We start from the raw sequence: 17495 nt of genomic DNA, 5'->3' as shown, positions 1-17495 counted from the left end.
GCAAGACTAGAGTACCTGTGCAAGGATAGCAGCACCGGGTAGGGTTTCAATGCAAGACTAGAGTACCTGTGCAAAGATAGCAGCACCGGGTAGGGTTTCAATGCAAGACTAGAGTACCTGTGCAAAGATAGCAGCACCGGGTAGGGTTTCAATGCAAGACTAGAGTACCTGTGCAAAGATAGCAGCACCAGGTAGGGTTTCAATGCAAGACTAGAGTACCTGTGCAAAGATAGCAGCACCGGGTAGGGTTTCAATGCAAGACTAGAGTACCTGTGCAAAGATAGCAGCACCGGGTAGGGTTTCAATGCAAGACTAGAGTACCTGTGCAAGGAAGAACGTGCACTCTTATGTAAAAATATAATTAAATGATTTTGCCACATGCTTGCAGTCTGTTACATTATAGGGCTATGAGACTTGGAGAGAAAACAAAAGTCGAATGCAATACAACGGCATGATTTAGCATCCATATTCAGCACTGGAATTAAGATGCATAATGCTATTTTACTTTATTCCTTGTCTCATTATCATCTAGTGTCAATGTCAGGTAATCGAACCCGGGTCGAGTTTGACCCTTGAGTTCTCGAGTCCAATATTTATATTTTGGACTAGAGGCCCTAGGAGCAGGTTTGTTCTCATGACAGTAAGAGTTGAAATTGTCATGTGAGAACAGCAACTGATTAACAAGGTGTTCTGGAGGTGCAGGGAACATTTTATTCAGGATCGCATCACTATTAGCAAGTTATAGTTGCTAATAAATTTTCTGTTCGCTAGAAATATCGCTAATTAAGATTTTGAAAAAAAAATGTTACCCGAGGTGTAGACATTCCACTACTAATGACATCTCAAAATGGGGATAATGGCTCCACAATACATAATTGCAGGAAAAACTCAACAAAGTTTAAATATGAATACATTTTATTTGATCATAATGTATCATTTTCGTACATTCAAAGATTTTTTAGTGTGCCATTTTCTTTCTTTCTTTTTAAAATGAAAAGCTGTGTGTTCATTCAAGATAGTTTATTCACAGTTAGATTTAAGCTGCTCTCTGAAAATTAAAAAAAGATGACGACTGAATACAATGTATTTGACACTGTCACCTGAAAAGTGTCCTTATGTGACCAAAAACCGGCAGACTTTATTTCAGCCTGCTTAAACATATCTACTGCCATCTAAATAATTGCTTACAATCCCCCATAAAACAACCCTAGGACTGGGTTAAAAACAGTCTGCCATTAACCCCCCCCCCCCAAAAAAAAAGCCCCATCAACAGACACTCAAGTTTTCTTCATCTTAGGACTAGCTTGATGGAACAATTAATTCTGTCCAGGCACCATTCAAAACTTGACTACACCATTCAATATATTAATAAAACCATTCTTTTCTTGGCCACAAAACATTATCTAGAGCTTGGTGGTGGGGGAAGGACTGGTTCTGCGTTGTCCAAAGATTTGAGAAGTCGAAACAATGCTGCTGCTTCCCGTATTCGACTGAACTCGATGCAGAACGCCTGCACTTCTATAAATATATCCTGTAAAAAAAAAAAAAAAAAAACATTACAGGAAATAATGTTTTGGAAAGTTTAGTTTTCCACATTTTGCACAACAAAATAATGTGATACCTAAAAATAAACTTGTGACGGCTTTTTATTAGAATGAATGAATGAATGTTTAACAACACCCCAGCACGAAAAATACATTGGCTATATGGTAACGGTAAATGCAAAATTGAGCTTTTAGTAGAAACACTAACATATATTTTCTTAATGCTAGAACCAGAACTCAAATATTCCACAATAACAATAAAATGAACACTAAAACACGTTGGTTTTCCATAAAAGTGTCAATACCTGAATACTCGAATACTCTAATTACAAAAAATACTATTATAACTAGAGTTAACAATGACAGCTGAATTGATGCGAACAGTATATACCAACAGAATTACCGGTAAACAATGAGAACACAAACAATGCAGTTGAGCACTTACTCGAACGTCAATGGTTTTGTTTCTGATGAGAGACTGCAGAAAGACGCACACTAATCGAACGAGTCGGTTCTGCATGTAGCGATCTTTGATGGTTTCACACGTTAGGATGCAGTTGGAGATGTACAGGTGTATGAACTCTGGGGGTAAGTCGACATGCTGAAAACAAACATTAAATACAACTTTATAACGAACAATTAAAATTGTCCTTACTACATATTCTCCACTTGTTCTTCAGATATTAACTTTTTGAACATGCACGCTTCCCTACTCACTATCACACCAGCATAATTCCACTTAGCATTTATATTCTCTACAACTATATTGAGACAAGTTATAATTATTGTGATTATTTAAGTTTATGGCCAATACAAATCAGATTTTACTTACTTGTAAAGTATCCCTTAATTTCATATTATGCATTTTCATCTAGACACATCAAAAGATTGGCTATTTTGTGCCCTGTTTGTGTGAAAAACAAATATAAAACATCCTTACAGCTAGTAAAACAATTAGTCTTCATAAAGACATATGTTACAGTTACTGTTTATTAATCTCGTAGATTTAATTAAAACATTTCATCTCCCAATCTTACCGTGGTTAGTCGGTTTACCACCTCCATAGAGTGAAGTGACATCTCCATGTTCACCAATACAGAAAAATACCTGAAAATAAACCAGCTTTCTGAGAGTACTGCTTGAGTAATACATGTCCCCTACCAGGCCCCAATACACTTCCGTATCTCCTATGTATACCAGCCAAGGGATAAATCACTATGAGAGTACTGCTTGAGTAATACATGTCCCCTACCAGGCCCCAATACACTTCCGTATCTCCTACGTATACCAGCCAAGGGATTAATCACTATGAGAGTACTGCTTGAGTAATACATGTCCCCTACCAGGCCCCAATACACTTCCGTATCTCCTACGTATACCAGCCAAGGGATTAATCACTATGAGAGTACTGCTTGAGTAATACATGTCCCCTACCAGGCCCCAATACACTTCCGTATCTCCTAGGTATATCAGCCAAGGGATAAATCACTATGAGAGTACTGCTTGAGTAATACATGTCCCCTACCAGGCCCCAATACACTTCCGTATCTCCTACGTATACCAGCCAAGGGATTAATCACTATGAGAGTACTGCTCGAGTAATACATGTCCCCTACCAGGCCCCAATACACTTCCGTATCTCCTACGTATATCAGCCAAGAGATTAATCACTATGAGAGTACTGCTTGAGTAATACATGTCCCCTACCAGGCCCCAATACACTTCCGTATCTCCTACGTATACCAGCCAAGGGATTAATCACTATGAGAGTACTGCTTGAGTAATACATGTCCCCTACCAGGCCCCAATACACTTCCGTATCTCCTACGTATACCAGCCAAGGGATTAATCACTATGAGAGTACTGCTTGAGTAATACATGTCCCCTACCAGGCCCCAATACACTTCCGTATCTCCTAGGTATATCAGCCAAGGGATTAATCACTATGAGAGTACTGCTTGAGTAATACATGTCCCCTACCAGGCCCCAATACACTTCCGTATCTCCTACGTATACCAGCCAAGGGATTAATCACTATGAGAGTACTGCTTGAGTAATACATGTCCCCTACCAGGCCCCAATACACTTCCGTATCTCCTACGTATATCAGCCAAGAGATTAATCACTATGAGAGTACTGCTTGAGTAATACATGTCCCCTACCAGGCCCCAATACACTTCCGTATCTCCTACGTATACCAGCCAAGGGATTAATCACTATGAGAGTACTGCTTGAGTAATACATGTCCCCTACCAGGCCCCAATACACTTCCGTATCTCCTACGTATACCAGCCAAGGGATTAATCACTATGAGAGTACTGCTTGAGTAATACATGTCCCCTACCAGGCCCCAATACACTTCCGTATCTCCTACTTATACCAGCCAAGGGATTAATCACTATGAGAGTCAAACATGATCTGGAACTGTATTCAATAAAGCTACACACAAAAAGTCAAGAAAACTAATTTTCATATTTCATAAGTTCAAAGGTCACAACTCAATTTGTGTTTTAAAACATAACAAATATTTATCACTCACTCTGTAATCTGGTTGGATGGCATGAGTTTTAGAAGAGCTTCAATTGCCACCATTGGGTTGTTCTCAACAAGGTCAGGCAACTGAAAAACAAAATAAGAATCCCTTGAAATTAAATGTGTTGTCCATCATAAACTTATTTGGTGTCATTAACAGATGTTCATAATGCATGTAATTTATGTAAAAAACTAAATAATAATAAAATATTAAAAAAAGGTTTTAACAATAAACCAATTTTCGTTCATCTAGGTCTTATAGTTCGTTAGAAATGCTCACACTCGTCCCATACTCACCTAAAAACTGGAAAGTGGCCAATGTTTCTGCACTAGCCTTTTTTCACATTGCTTTAGTAGGTGATGTAACAAAGGAAGGAAGGAAATGTTTTATTTAATGACGCACTCAACACATTTTATTTACAGTTATATGGCATCGGACATATGGTTAAGGACCACACAGATATTGAGAGAGGAAACCCACTGTCGCCACTTCATGGGCTACTCTTTTTGATTAGCAGCAAGGGATCTTTTATATGCATCATCCCACAGACAGGATAGTACATACCACGGCCTTTATTACACCAGTTGTGGAGCACTGGCTGGAATGAGAAATAGGTTAATAGGCTCATAGACAGGAATTGATCCTAGATCGACCGCGCAAGTTATCCAGAGAATGAGGCCCTCTCCTATGACAGTCATTCCGACCTACCTTTGTGGGCATCAATCCGATGTGGTAGACAAGTTTGGGGTCATTCTCCAGCTCCTTGAGGATCTGTTGTTGCTGGTTCATGCTCAGCGTTCCTTTGAAGGCCTTCGCCATCAGCCTCCTCACGTCCGAGCCGGCCGATGTACTCTCACACATGGTCGGGTCCCACGCGATCTGGAAATCACCATCGGTCGGGTTCATCCACACAAGCTGGAACCAACAGATTACCATGTTAGGATTTGCTATGTCTAAATTTATTTCGTCCAGTGTTACGTTGAAGAAAAGGATATCAGAATGTCTCCAAACACCAGCATTTATATTGTTGTTAGCTAAGCTGCCAAATGCTAATAAAAGTAGAATTTGATGAATGTATTTTACAATTAGATTGTAAAAAAGCTAATTAAAAAATCAAATAAATACATGGTAGTCTTTTTTTATCCTGCAACCACTGCTTTTATTGTCCAATTCAAGCAAAGTTATAAACTTATACTAGTTGAAAAAAAGAAAAACCGTCTCCATACATCACAGTTTATATTGTTCTATGCCAATTGAAGTAGGATTTGATGAATGTATTTTACAATTAGATTGCGAACAAAATAATTCAAAACTCAAATAACTTCAATTCATTAAGCAGCCATAATTGTGTTAGGATAATTAAAATTTGAATTTGAAACCACTAGAACACATTGACTTACTAATCATCAGCTACTGGACATTAAATGTTTTATAATTCTAACAGAGACTTAGAGGAAACCCACTACATTTTTCCATTAGCAGCACAAGGCATCTTTGATATGCATTTTTCAACAGCATATACCATGGCTTTTGATATACCAGTCGTGTAGCACTGGTTTGAATGGGGGTGGGTGGGGTGGAATCAGAAAAATGGTATTCCAAGGAGATTTGATATTACAACCCAAACATCTCTGACGGGCACTCTACCGAATAAGCTAGTTGGATACAGAGTAGATTAAACCTCTGAAAATATAATAACAGGGGTGGGACTTAGCCCAGTGGTAAAGCATTCACTTGATGTGCGGTCGGTCCGGGATCAATCCCCGTCAGTGGGCTATTTCTCGCTCCAGCCAGTGCACCACAAATGGTATACCAAAGGCAGTGGTATGTGCTATCCTGTCTGTGGGATGGTGCATAAAAAAGATCCCTTGTTGCTAATCGAAAAGAGCAGTCCATTAAGTGGTGACAGCGGGTTTCCTCTCTCAATATCTTTGTGGTCCTTAACCATATGTCCGACACCATATAACTGTAAATAAAACGTGTTGAGTGCATTGTTAAATAAAACATTTCTTTCTGAAAATAACAAGAATGATAGTTTTGTCTGTCAGACATTTACACAAATCTTTTTTTCATTTATATATTAAATTTAGGACACAATATAAATGACTGTAAAAATTGGGTTAACTTGAATTTTGGTGGATTGTAACCCATAAATAGTTTGTCTGGTTTAATGACACCACTAGAGCACATTGATTTATTAATCATTGGCTATTGGATGTAACACAATTGGTAATTTTGACATATAGTCTTAGACAGGAAACCCGCTACTTTTTTCCATTAGTAGCAAGGGATCATTTACATGCGCCATCCCACAGACAGGATAGCACATACCATGGCCATTGATATATCACTGGTGGGCCAACTGACGGGGATCGATCCTAGACCAATCATGCATCGGGCAAATGCATTACCACTGGCCTATGTCCCACCCACCCCATAAATGGTTTCTGAAAAAGTTTATATTTTCAAAGCCCTAACACTGCGTACCTCGTCTTCTGTGATGTGTAGTGGGGGTGCGAGTCTGATGAACTCGGGCCTCATGCAGTTCTCGACCGCAGGTTTCGGTCCTGTCAGCAGCGCCTCAATTGTCTGTCTTTGAACATCGTGGTTTATAACTCCTGGTTTACCAAACTGATCAAAACTGAATTTTAAAAAATATATTCATACTAGTAATTAAATCTTTTTTGAATTAAAAAGTAAACACTAAAAATTAAATTAAAAAAATATTTAATTGTAATAAAATTTCTTTTAACATTCATTGAGATGAATATTCAAAGATGCAACTACAAAGCAAGTTTCATTGACCTAACATTAATAGTTAGTGAAAAATGGACCTAAACACAAAAACATTGAGCTTAACACAAAATAAAACAAAACATTTCTAATATAGCATTTTTAACATACAACTATAAAACAAGTTTCACAGATCTAGGATTTCTAGTTTGTGAGAAGTGGTGTTAAAGGTGAAAAAATAACATTGAAGATAAATGCAAAAATTTACGTTGCTGGAAAATTAATACCCCAGACTCAAACTTGACGATGGCACAGGCACAGACGGCAATTGCCATCGTTGCGATATAAATTACTTTAGGCCTGTAACATCACTGAAGGCACTTTTGTGCTGCTGGATAAAAATTAATGCCACTGGTAAACGACAGCAAAATATATATAGACCTAATGTACATTATCTGCCAGTGTTTACCGCAAGTATATTTGAACAATGAATACATACAGCAAAATAACCTTTCAGTCTTGTTTATTTCCTGCAAAAATCTTTTTTGTTTAAATTGCCAGGCTCAAAACTGCTCTTTTTACTCATGGCATTTCTTTTTTTTAATTGCCTTGAATATCTATATCTTACCGTTTGACTTCATCAAGGTGAGACATTAATGAATGAACACTCCAGAACACAAACACACATCGGCTATAGGGCGTTACATAATAAATGTTCTTTCTATGCAGCAAAGCCACAGATACTGTACATAAGATATAAAAAAAACACCTAAAGTTAGCAGTGACCTTAATCTAACTCCATTTTGTTGTCCAACATATGCAATATAATCCCAATAACGAGTTTCAGTAGTTGTACCTACAGTACATATGATGACTAATAAACCTACCTGGTGGGTTTGCTGTCTGGATCTGGCACCACGCAGGGCATGGCTGACTTGCTGGAAGAGGGCATCTCGGACTGCCGTTCTGCGAGAGCCAGCTGCAAACCACTCACATCATATGACTAGAATAGCAAGCATAAAACAAACTTCAAAACAAATCCAAGCCTGACTGGGGGCCATTCCAGAATTGATTACAAGGGGGAGGTGTGAGGCATCAAACTAATTTTTTTTCTTTTAATTTGTTTAAAGAAAGAAAATGGTGGGAGGTTAAGGGAACATGAAAGTGGGTTATGTAAACAAAATGCAAAATGTTTATATTGATGGCTGGTTACTGAGATTGGCCCATTCAGAATGTGTGCAAAGCATCTGCTAAAACCATACTGTAAGTTTTGGACAGAGAATATGGAAAATGTTTGGACAACAGTAAAAACTTGAAAAGATTGTACAGACAAAACTTTCATCTACGATACATTTTCTCCTGCCACTGCCAAGCAATCAATTCCGACACTTCCCTAAATGTTTTCCCTTTTCCTTTTATTGTTAGCTTATCTATCCAGACATCTAATGCTGAACAAACAGCATGTATGTCAGTCTGAGAACATCACTATTGACATGTATGTCAGTCTGAGAACATCACTATTGACATTCACAATCAACTGTCTTTACCATGACAAAAGTCAACACATATATTTTAATGTTTTATTCAAATAGAGTCCAGTGTTTTACATTGCGACCAAAATGTTGGCGTGGCGACCGATTAAATTTATTATCGTTGCCATCTGGCGACTGACTCCAAAAATCGTAATGTCTAAGTATTAAATTATTGTAACATGCGTTCAGAGTCCTAACAGCAAAAACCAATGCAATTTGTTGACATCATTGTGCTTTCGGAACACTTCGTTATTTACGAAGTTGTCCGATTGATCACTGTGAATTCTGTATTAATTTTCGGTACCGTTCAGAACTCATCACGAAAACAATCCAGATATTTCGATTGGTGTATTATTTTAATGCACACAACCATTTGGAATATCTCAAATGATATGGATTTCTGGATCATGTATGTAATCGGCCGACTAAAGAAGTTCCGAATACTGTATTGTACTATACATAACCGATTCACTATGGTACATTAGTGGTGGTTGCATTCGATTGAAGAACACGAGTACAAAATCAAGTACGGGTTGCTCACTCACTGTTCATACTATACACATTGTAATCAAATGTGCAAAATGGATATTAATGATTAAACAATGCATTATAAATGAGCATTTCAACAATTAAGTAACGCTCTTTGATGCACCATGCGATGCATTACAAACATTATGGGGGAGTGGTTGTTTGTCAAGATTTACTTGCCGGCAACGTCTTTAAAACAATGTGATTTTTTTAAAAGCATAAACTAAATACCGGCAGCCATACATGGCCATATTTTTATTTGATGATTTTTTTAATCAATTATTTAAAATAAATTCAAAAGAAAAAAATGCAAACCGAATGATGTTGGTTAAAATGCATAACTGTGGCAGTGAAAAGTGGAGGGGTGACAAGGGTGTTACATAATTTTAGAAGGGATGGTGGTCTTAACGTTACAAAATGTTATGTGGAGCAGGGTAACAAAAAACCTGCCAAAGTTTTCACTATGTAATTATTGAACGGACACAAGTGATGCGTTTGATCTGCTAACCCATTACACATGTTGCTACACTCATTCAAATCGAATGCAGCCCCAGTTAGCGGTGTGTTTGTTTTTCTTGCTGTGTAGATGTATACGTTGTTTCCGCCCAGCATGTAGAAGCATGGCAAAAACTTTCAAAGTGGCAAAATGTTAAAATATTACAATTGTTTAGGAAAACGAAAATCTAAAATTTCAAACGCTAATCAAGAAGACGAGACGGGTGAAACAAGTACTGAAAAGTCAAATGAAGGCCAATCTGAGAAATCTGCAGCTGAAACCGAAACAGAGCCAGCCAAAAACCGTAGAATATTTAATTAAACTTGACTTTCAGTTTCCGTGGCTTCAGAATACTGACACAATGCGCTATACGGTAGGATACGTAGGGAAAAAAATAGCAGTCATATGAGGCATAAAATAGCAGTCATGTGAGGTGCAAAATAGCAGTCATATGAGGCATAAAATTATAATTACAGTCCCTCCCACCTCTCTCATGCGATCAATTCTGAAATGGTCCTCATTTCAAATTCATGATTGAGTAAAAACTTAACATTTTCATTGTTTCAAATTATTTATTTAATCCAGTAGCATAAGTCATGTAAAATGTTTAGATGGTTACAACACATGCATAAATGATACAAAAAGAGTAGTGTGGCTATTAACATTTTAAGCTTGGCGAGTAAAAAAAAATTTTCCACTAGCCAAAGAAGAGTAAATTATAAGGCCGAGCGTAGAACACTGTAGAGGCTATTTAATAGTGACATAGCTGTAAATTTCCATTAAAAAAATGCATGAATGTTAATGTATTTTATAATTTAATACATAATATTGAAGCATCGCTGAACTACAATGGTTGTCCACACTATGTCCTAAAATATCACTAACCTGCATATTTCCAACATCCATCTGGATTATCTGGGTGGACGTTTTCTTGAACATCTACATAGTAAAAAAACATTTGATAATTAGATATCAAAACAAGCTTAAAAAACAACCCTTAAAATTACTCGCAAGATCACAAGATCAAAACCTTCTCAGGTAAGCATCTGTGTTAAGCAGAACCATTCATCAGACAATCGTAAAAAATATATGTATTTTTGTTATGTCTTTGCCACATCTTTAATAAATTATGACTAAAAAAAACCCCAAAACATCTGTCCTTTTTCATATAGCTATTGCATAAATAAGCTACTAGTTGTTTCTTAATATCAATAAAAACAAACTTAAGGGCCGAATTTACAAAGACTGTTTCTGACTTACACGTAACTACAGATATTATTTCTCTTAAATTTTAACATCCTCTAAATTTTAGATACGTAATAGTGCTAGAGCCAATTTCACAGACAATCTTATGTTAATATTGTTCCACAGATAAGAACTCACATCCTTGTTTGGACTAGAGATAAGTTGTGACAGGAAGTATCTTTCCGGTGGTGAAATGGCTGGAATGGCCCAGTGCAGATCAAACTGGCCAGCTTCTTGCTTTTCAGTTGGTGGATTCTGCAAAAATATAACTTTATCGTCATACCATAATAAAATTAATGCTCAATTTTTATCAATTTGTTTTTTTAAATTCAAAATAGGAGCAAGGAATGAAATTTTATTGTTTATGTTATATTTTTAGGATAGTGGAAATACCATACATAAAGAAAACAAACATTTTTGGGAGTCCAAAAAAACAAAAAACACAAACGGGGTAGACCCGTATACTTAACATGTATAACAATCTAGGATTTTATTATGACCCCATGCCAGGATTTACTGTCACAACTGCAGGTGTTTTTACTTTTATATTCAATTTATCTCATATTTTTTTGCACTTCATAGGTTTAATCATTTGACATTTTTTGAGATTTACTACAGGTAATACTGCAGAGAGATATTTTGTCCAATGTCTCCCAAACAGAGAACTCTATCTAAGTCAGCTTCTAGGGGTATTGATGAAGCGTGGTGCTCTATTAGACACATTTTCACCCAAGGTATAGTCACGATAATATTTACATTAACAAACCAGACCATACTGACCGGTTATGCCAATGAACTTTTCAGTCCTGGTTTGACGTAAGCAGTGGTTCTTGCTCGCATATGCTAGCAAAAAATTCTTTCTGCATGGGCGAAAACTGCTCGCCTTATCACACACCGCAATATCACCAATTTATTTTACTCAAAATTACTGTGAATTTGATACAGAGAGCAAATATCCACCTACATAATTGCAAACAATAAGCACTGTCTTTGATATGGACTTTTCAAATTATTTTAATCTTATTAGCGCTTAACATTTCAATGGTTTTCAAATGAAATATTTTAAGGTACTTATGTTTGAACAAAATCTAGCGTGATTATTTTTGGGCATATGAATTTTTGGCACAATTTTAATCGCCTTGACTTTGGTGCAATCTAAAATCCTGTGCCTCGATTTTCGAAATTATCTTAGCACTATTGTAAAACCATTGTAGGTTACGATGTTACTATGACATGTGTCATAGTGATATATCATAACTTATAGTGGTTTTATGATCTCGAAGTGCTAAAATTGCTTCAAACATCTCTGCCTGGAGCAGGATCACTACTTGAAAATGGCACTTGAAAGGAACTACCAGTGAGTGTTTCATTCTATACGAGATTACTACCAAGTATTTACCAGCAAGTGAACAAAGACAGAGGCAAACGGGTTAACCGCAATGGGCTCTGTACGGTACATCTCATACAGAAGGTACACTGCAGCCAATTTTTGGGTTGGATGCGGCAAAAGATCTCGGTTTTGTAGAAGAAGAACCTAAAAATACAATAAAAATAAAATTCAGCATGAACATCAGTGCTTGCTGTCCATGTTATTCTAAATAAAATTAATCATGACCACCAATACTTAATATTTATATTCTGTTAAACATCGATGTCACGTGTAAACTTAGAAAGAATCACCAGACATTAAAAAGTGCACACTAAAAGACGATATTTTAAGATTAAATCTTAATTGTTAAAAACTAAATAACAGACTTTAATTTAAGCTTATCAGGACTTGATCTTAATGACGGCACAAACGGTAATTGCAGTCTTTGTGATACAAATGATATTTTGTTACAAAATAACTATATTTCTGTAAAAACGTTTAACTTTACTAGATAATCTGGCATAATGTTCTGCTCCCCCAGGGCTAGCACTGTGATATAAATTACTGTGGGTCAGGGGCATCACCAACAGCACTTCTGTGTAACAGGATATAAATTACTGTGGGTCAGGGGCATCACCAACAGCACTTCTGTGTAACAGGATATAAATTACTGCTGTCAGTAAAGCTCCTCAACAATGGCAAAACGTACACCAAAATGTATACACAATGTTGTACATTTCAAATAAACTTCATACAGCAAAATAACCTTTCAGTCATCTTTATTTGCTGCAAAAGTCACTTTAAAAAATAAATTGCTGTAGGGAGGCTAAACATTGCTGTCGGTGGCCCATTTCATTGAACTTCTAAGCCAATTTTAAAAACAAATTGCCACGGGTGGCAAATTATACATTTTGAGCCCTGGCTGAGAGACATTAAGTAAATATTATTTATGTGTTTAACAGCAACGACAACCCAAAAACATAACAGTTATTTAGTTAATCTACCAATGCAGATCCAACTTTGAAGTGATCTTGCTTGCAAGAGAAATAATGATGAAATGATGTTGCCAGTGCTTCGAATGTCTGCGTCTGTGTGGCATCTTCAGACAGAACACTAAAAATAAACAAAACAGAGAATATTGTAATAAAAAACCAAAAAAAACCCAGCAACACATAATACAGGGTTCATACACTTATTGACCATGGAAATCAATGACTTTTCCAAGGCATTTTCCAAGTGTAATCCATGACTTAATATACAAACCACTTGAAGCTAATTACCGGTAATGTATTTCTTGTTTTTAATTTTAAAAATAATTGCAGACGACTATTTTGTTTTTATCGTGGTCAGTATGTGAATCTAAAATGATCATAATCAATTGATAATCAATCTACACACCAATCATCGACAGGCATCATAAAAAAAAATATAAAAAAATTATCAGTAAATAAATGATCCTGATAATTTAAATCATAAAGCAATAGCAAAAAAAGTTCCAAAATGCTAATTTGGTAGTTTTTATATAAGGTCTGTTTAACAATACGCAACACCATACAAATTACATGGGTGTTCACGATGTCATTAGTCTACTTTAAGGACCGATTTTATATTTCTGGGTTTCATAACACCGGGTTATATCAAAACCTACGTTTAACACTGGTTTATGTAAAACACTGAAAAACTTGTCGTGAATTTTACATATATGTTTACCCGTGTTTGCAAAACAACGCTTTTTACATGGGATACCCACAGATCTGGAAAGGGACATAAGCAAGGATAGCTTACACTTCATCACTTTTCAATCCAATTTTAGGATTGTCACAAGACATCAACCTACAAAACTTCTAATGTAAATGTTATTCAAATACAAGGTAAGTGTCTATACACTGGACATACTAAAACAAAGTGATATTCCTTTTCATCTGCTTGCAAATATTGGTCCACCATGTTATTTAATATATATAGTAAACAAGGCAAAACTTGATATTGATTCAACTAAAACCCCGAAAGACCAAGGCTATCCAGCAAACATTTAACATCATAAGCACAATTTAATCCATGATATTAAATAATAATATTGTTTGGCTCTTCTTTTAAAATACTGTGAACATGATATACAATGTCAGCGGTCAATACATCAATGTTGTTGGTCTGTAAAAATGTTATGTGAAACGATGGGGTGGAACACATCCAAGTGTGTGTGTGTTGGAGGATGTATGTATGTATGTATGTATGTATGTATGTATGTATGTATGTATGTATGTATGTATGTATGTATGTATGTATCTACATATACACACACACCACCCCACCCACCTGCAAGCACATATGTACGTACGTACATACATACATAGATACATACATATATATATAGTAGGACAGGGAAAAAGCCAAACCAAGGCATACTTAAACTAGAAATCCCCATCTTCTAGGTCCGATTCGGACTAAAGAAATGCAAATGTTCTGGACCTCATCTGTATGGTCGTTTGACGACTAAATTGGTAATGTTTCACAAAATCAATGTCGTAATAACAATCTAGTGTATTCAGATAGTCTCTAAAAATACATTCACATTTCATGGCTCTGCAATACTAATGTAAAACATGATTTTGCTGCCAAAATTATCCATGTAGAAAAGTTACTCTGAGCAAACCCAGCAAAAAAACACCTCAAGGGCAGGTTTAAACAAGCAATGCAATTGTAATCCAGTGATAAGCTAGGGTTATTGAAAACCAGACGTGAAATGCACAGTAAAGATGACCCAGGGTTTGTCCTAGGTTTAACCCATAGATTTCCAAAACCACTGATAACCCAGACATATGAAATCTGCCCTAAAAGTTTTATAAGCATGGACCAAGATGTACCCGGTAGTCCATATGGACTTTTCAACAATATTAAATTTTCTAGGATGGACATATGACAATCCACACGGTCTCACAAGTTAGTCAAGAAGTTAGATGACGAATACTGGTTACTGACATATTTGGGTTACAGGTATAAGAAATGCTGTCAGTTTTCTATATTATGATGTAAGGATCAGAGCTTCTAGATTATGGTAGCCCCACTCCCATGGCTAGTGATATTCAATGTTGGGCCAGTAAATAACTACTATTGCCATGCCCAACGGCTAGTGAAAAAAAAAAAAAAGGAAAAAAAGTCAAATTCTGCAGTTAGATCTATTTTGTAAATATATATATCCTGCCCCCCCACCACCACCAAGTGTTAGTGTTTTTAAGCTCTATTTCCCTGTTGCTTTCCAGATGGTTCGTCCACTGGACAATTCGTCCACGGACGGTTCGTCCACTGGACGGTTCATCCACGGACGATTCATCCACTCACCTCGGACAATTCGTCCACTCGATGAGTGCATTTTTTTCAAACATATTAATAGTTATTTCTTTGACATTGTAATCGTTTCTTAACATTATTTTGTGGTATGCTATAACCAAAAACAGTAAAATAGAGTTAGAATTCAACATTAATATCCAGTTTTTATTAACTGTTTGTACAATCTAATTAAAATTAGCTCCACTATTGCATGTTTCGTGTGAATAAGAATGCCTTAAAACAAGTTTTATTTTATAAAATAAATAATTGTTAATGTAAAAATGAAGACTGATAACCAATCCCGTACATATTGGTATGGTTCGCTGTACTGCGACCACTAAAATAGACTCGCCCGATATTTTTAGAATTTGTATGCTCCCAAATAACGTTATAAAAGGCGAAGTGTGATTGGTCAATATTTAAATTATTATTTACAGACGAAATGTTACTTGGACATTGGAGACTACGCAGTATTGATAGCAATCTGATTAAAATTAGTTCTACTGGTCTAAATACGGCTATCGTAATTCACACGAAACATATCATATACCCTCAGAATAATTCGGAATATTTTCTAATTATTTTCAAATCACTGGCATGATTCTGCAAGTAAGGTTTTGATTGGTGGACATGAGCTACAACTGGCTGCTGTTAGATCCACATGTAATAGTGGAGCTAATTTTAATTAGATTGCTGTTTGTATTCATTATCATGCGGATGATTCGTCCACTCGCTCGTACATTATCTCACATGTCATGATGTGGTAAATAGGTAATGCAAGCCTCCGCGTTGGAAGACTTTATTACCATGTCATGTTCTCCTTCAATGCCATAAATTCTATCCACTGTACCCTCTCTCGTCACGTTATCCCCATATGCCTAATAACCTCGAAATAAAATAAAAACTTGTTATCTTCAATTCCAATTTAATTAAATGTTGTTTTAGACGCTACTGGATCCAACTTGGTGAAACAAGCTTAAACTAATTACTTCACAATATCACAATAGAGGACACTTGTACACTTAATTGGTAAAGCAAACAGAAACCAAACAAGTTGAAAGGGAAGGGCTAAAGATTATCTTTACTGGGTATATTGTACTAAAAACATCCTACGACATGTAGCGTGAAAGGCGTACATTATAGAAACGAACAATAACCGAATAAATAGAAACGCCAAAGAATTATGTCTGCAGAGCATTGTTACAAAAACATCTACTAAGCGTAATATAATTTATTTTCACCTTTGTAAATTTATGACACAGCAAAAAAAAAATACGGGGTAAAATAAATCTAATAGTTTATTTAGCCCCTACGTACATGTAGTACACATTCTTTAGTCCGTGGACGAAATGTACTGGGGAAATAAAAACCCAGTGGACAAATCGTCCGGAACTGATTTTTTGTAGTGAACGAATTGTCTCGAGTTCCTCAGTGGACGAATTTTCAGTGGACGAATCGTCCAGTGGACGAATCGACTGCATCCCTCCCTGTTTAGGTGTCATATTTGATTATTACTATTAATTAGTAAAATTATATTAACTTAAAGTACTGTAGGGCTAGTGAATTTTTAGTCGTGGCTAGTACATTTTTTAAATCACTGATCCCATCACCCATGGCTAGTGGATTTTATAAAAATTCTAGAAGCCCTGAAGGATGTATGTGAATGTTTTGATTTATACAAAACAGAAAAAGAATTAGTTTAAAATTTTATTGTAAAATTCTCATGTGGTAAAAATTTCAAATATAAGTGAGGACAACAAAAATATTAATACAATAATAAAAAAAACCCCACCCAAAAACATAAATAAATAATTGAACGACCCTCAGTTTGCATCTACCCTCAATGATAAGGAAGCGTAACAATATTTAGAATGGAGGTCTATTTCTGCTTGATTGGAATCAATGTACACACAATTTCAATTGTTTGATTTATTTTAATGAAACAGAAAATATTGTACAAACAAATTTAATCTCATTCTTTTAATTACTAGACTAAAATATTTTTGGCATGGTTATAAATTTGATAAAACCTCAAAAACAAACCTCAACAATGACGCCAACTCCTTCAAGGAGAGCGCCATTTTTAATCTCGACTTTTCTCGTTTCATTGTAATATTATAAAATTATTTAAATTCAAAATATAATAAAATATATATCTTATTTGTATTATTTTAGCTCATGTTAGGTT

At 35.9% G+C, this 17495-nt stretch overlaps 1 protein-coding gene across 2 annotated transcripts; it reads right to left on the bottom strand.

Annotated features, from left to right (window-relative positions):
• Positions 1–897: 897 nt before the first annotated feature.
• LOC121380960 (CCR4-NOT transcription complex subunit 11-like) lies at positions 898–17394 on the bottom strand. 2 transcript variants are annotated; one of them, XM_041510011.1, is made up of 12 exons: positions 17351–17394; positions 12985–13093; positions 12011–12145; positions 10750–10866; positions 10252–10305; positions 7698–7813; positions 6565–6718; positions 4786–4992; positions 4084–4163; positions 2582–2651; positions 1990–2145; positions 898–1531 (listed from the first exon to the last, which is right to left on the bottom strand). In XM_041510011.1, exons 1-12 carry the CDS (start codon positions 17386–17388, stop codon positions 1400–1402), a joined length of 1368 nt encoding a protein of 455 aa, XP_041365945.1. In that variant the 5' UTR covers positions 17389–17394; the 3' UTR covers positions 898–1399. The 2 variants fall into 2 exon arrangements, with proteins under 2 accessions (XP_041365945.1, XP_041365946.1); XM_041510012.1 differs by lacking the exon at positions 17351–17394 and adding an exon at positions 16114–16162.
• Positions 17395–17495: the final 101 nt, after the last annotated feature.

The sequence above is a fragment of the Gigantopelta aegis genome, chromosome 9 (assembly GCF_016097555.1).
Source record: "Gigantopelta aegis isolate Gae_Host chromosome 9, Gae_host_genome, whole genome shotgun sequence".
NCBI classification, from domain to species: domain Eukaryota; kingdom Metazoa; phylum Mollusca; class Gastropoda; order Neomphalida; family Peltospiridae; genus Gigantopelta; species Gigantopelta aegis.
Note: the sequence above shows the minus strand (reverse complement) of the source record. Positions and strands in the feature narration are given on the sequence as shown.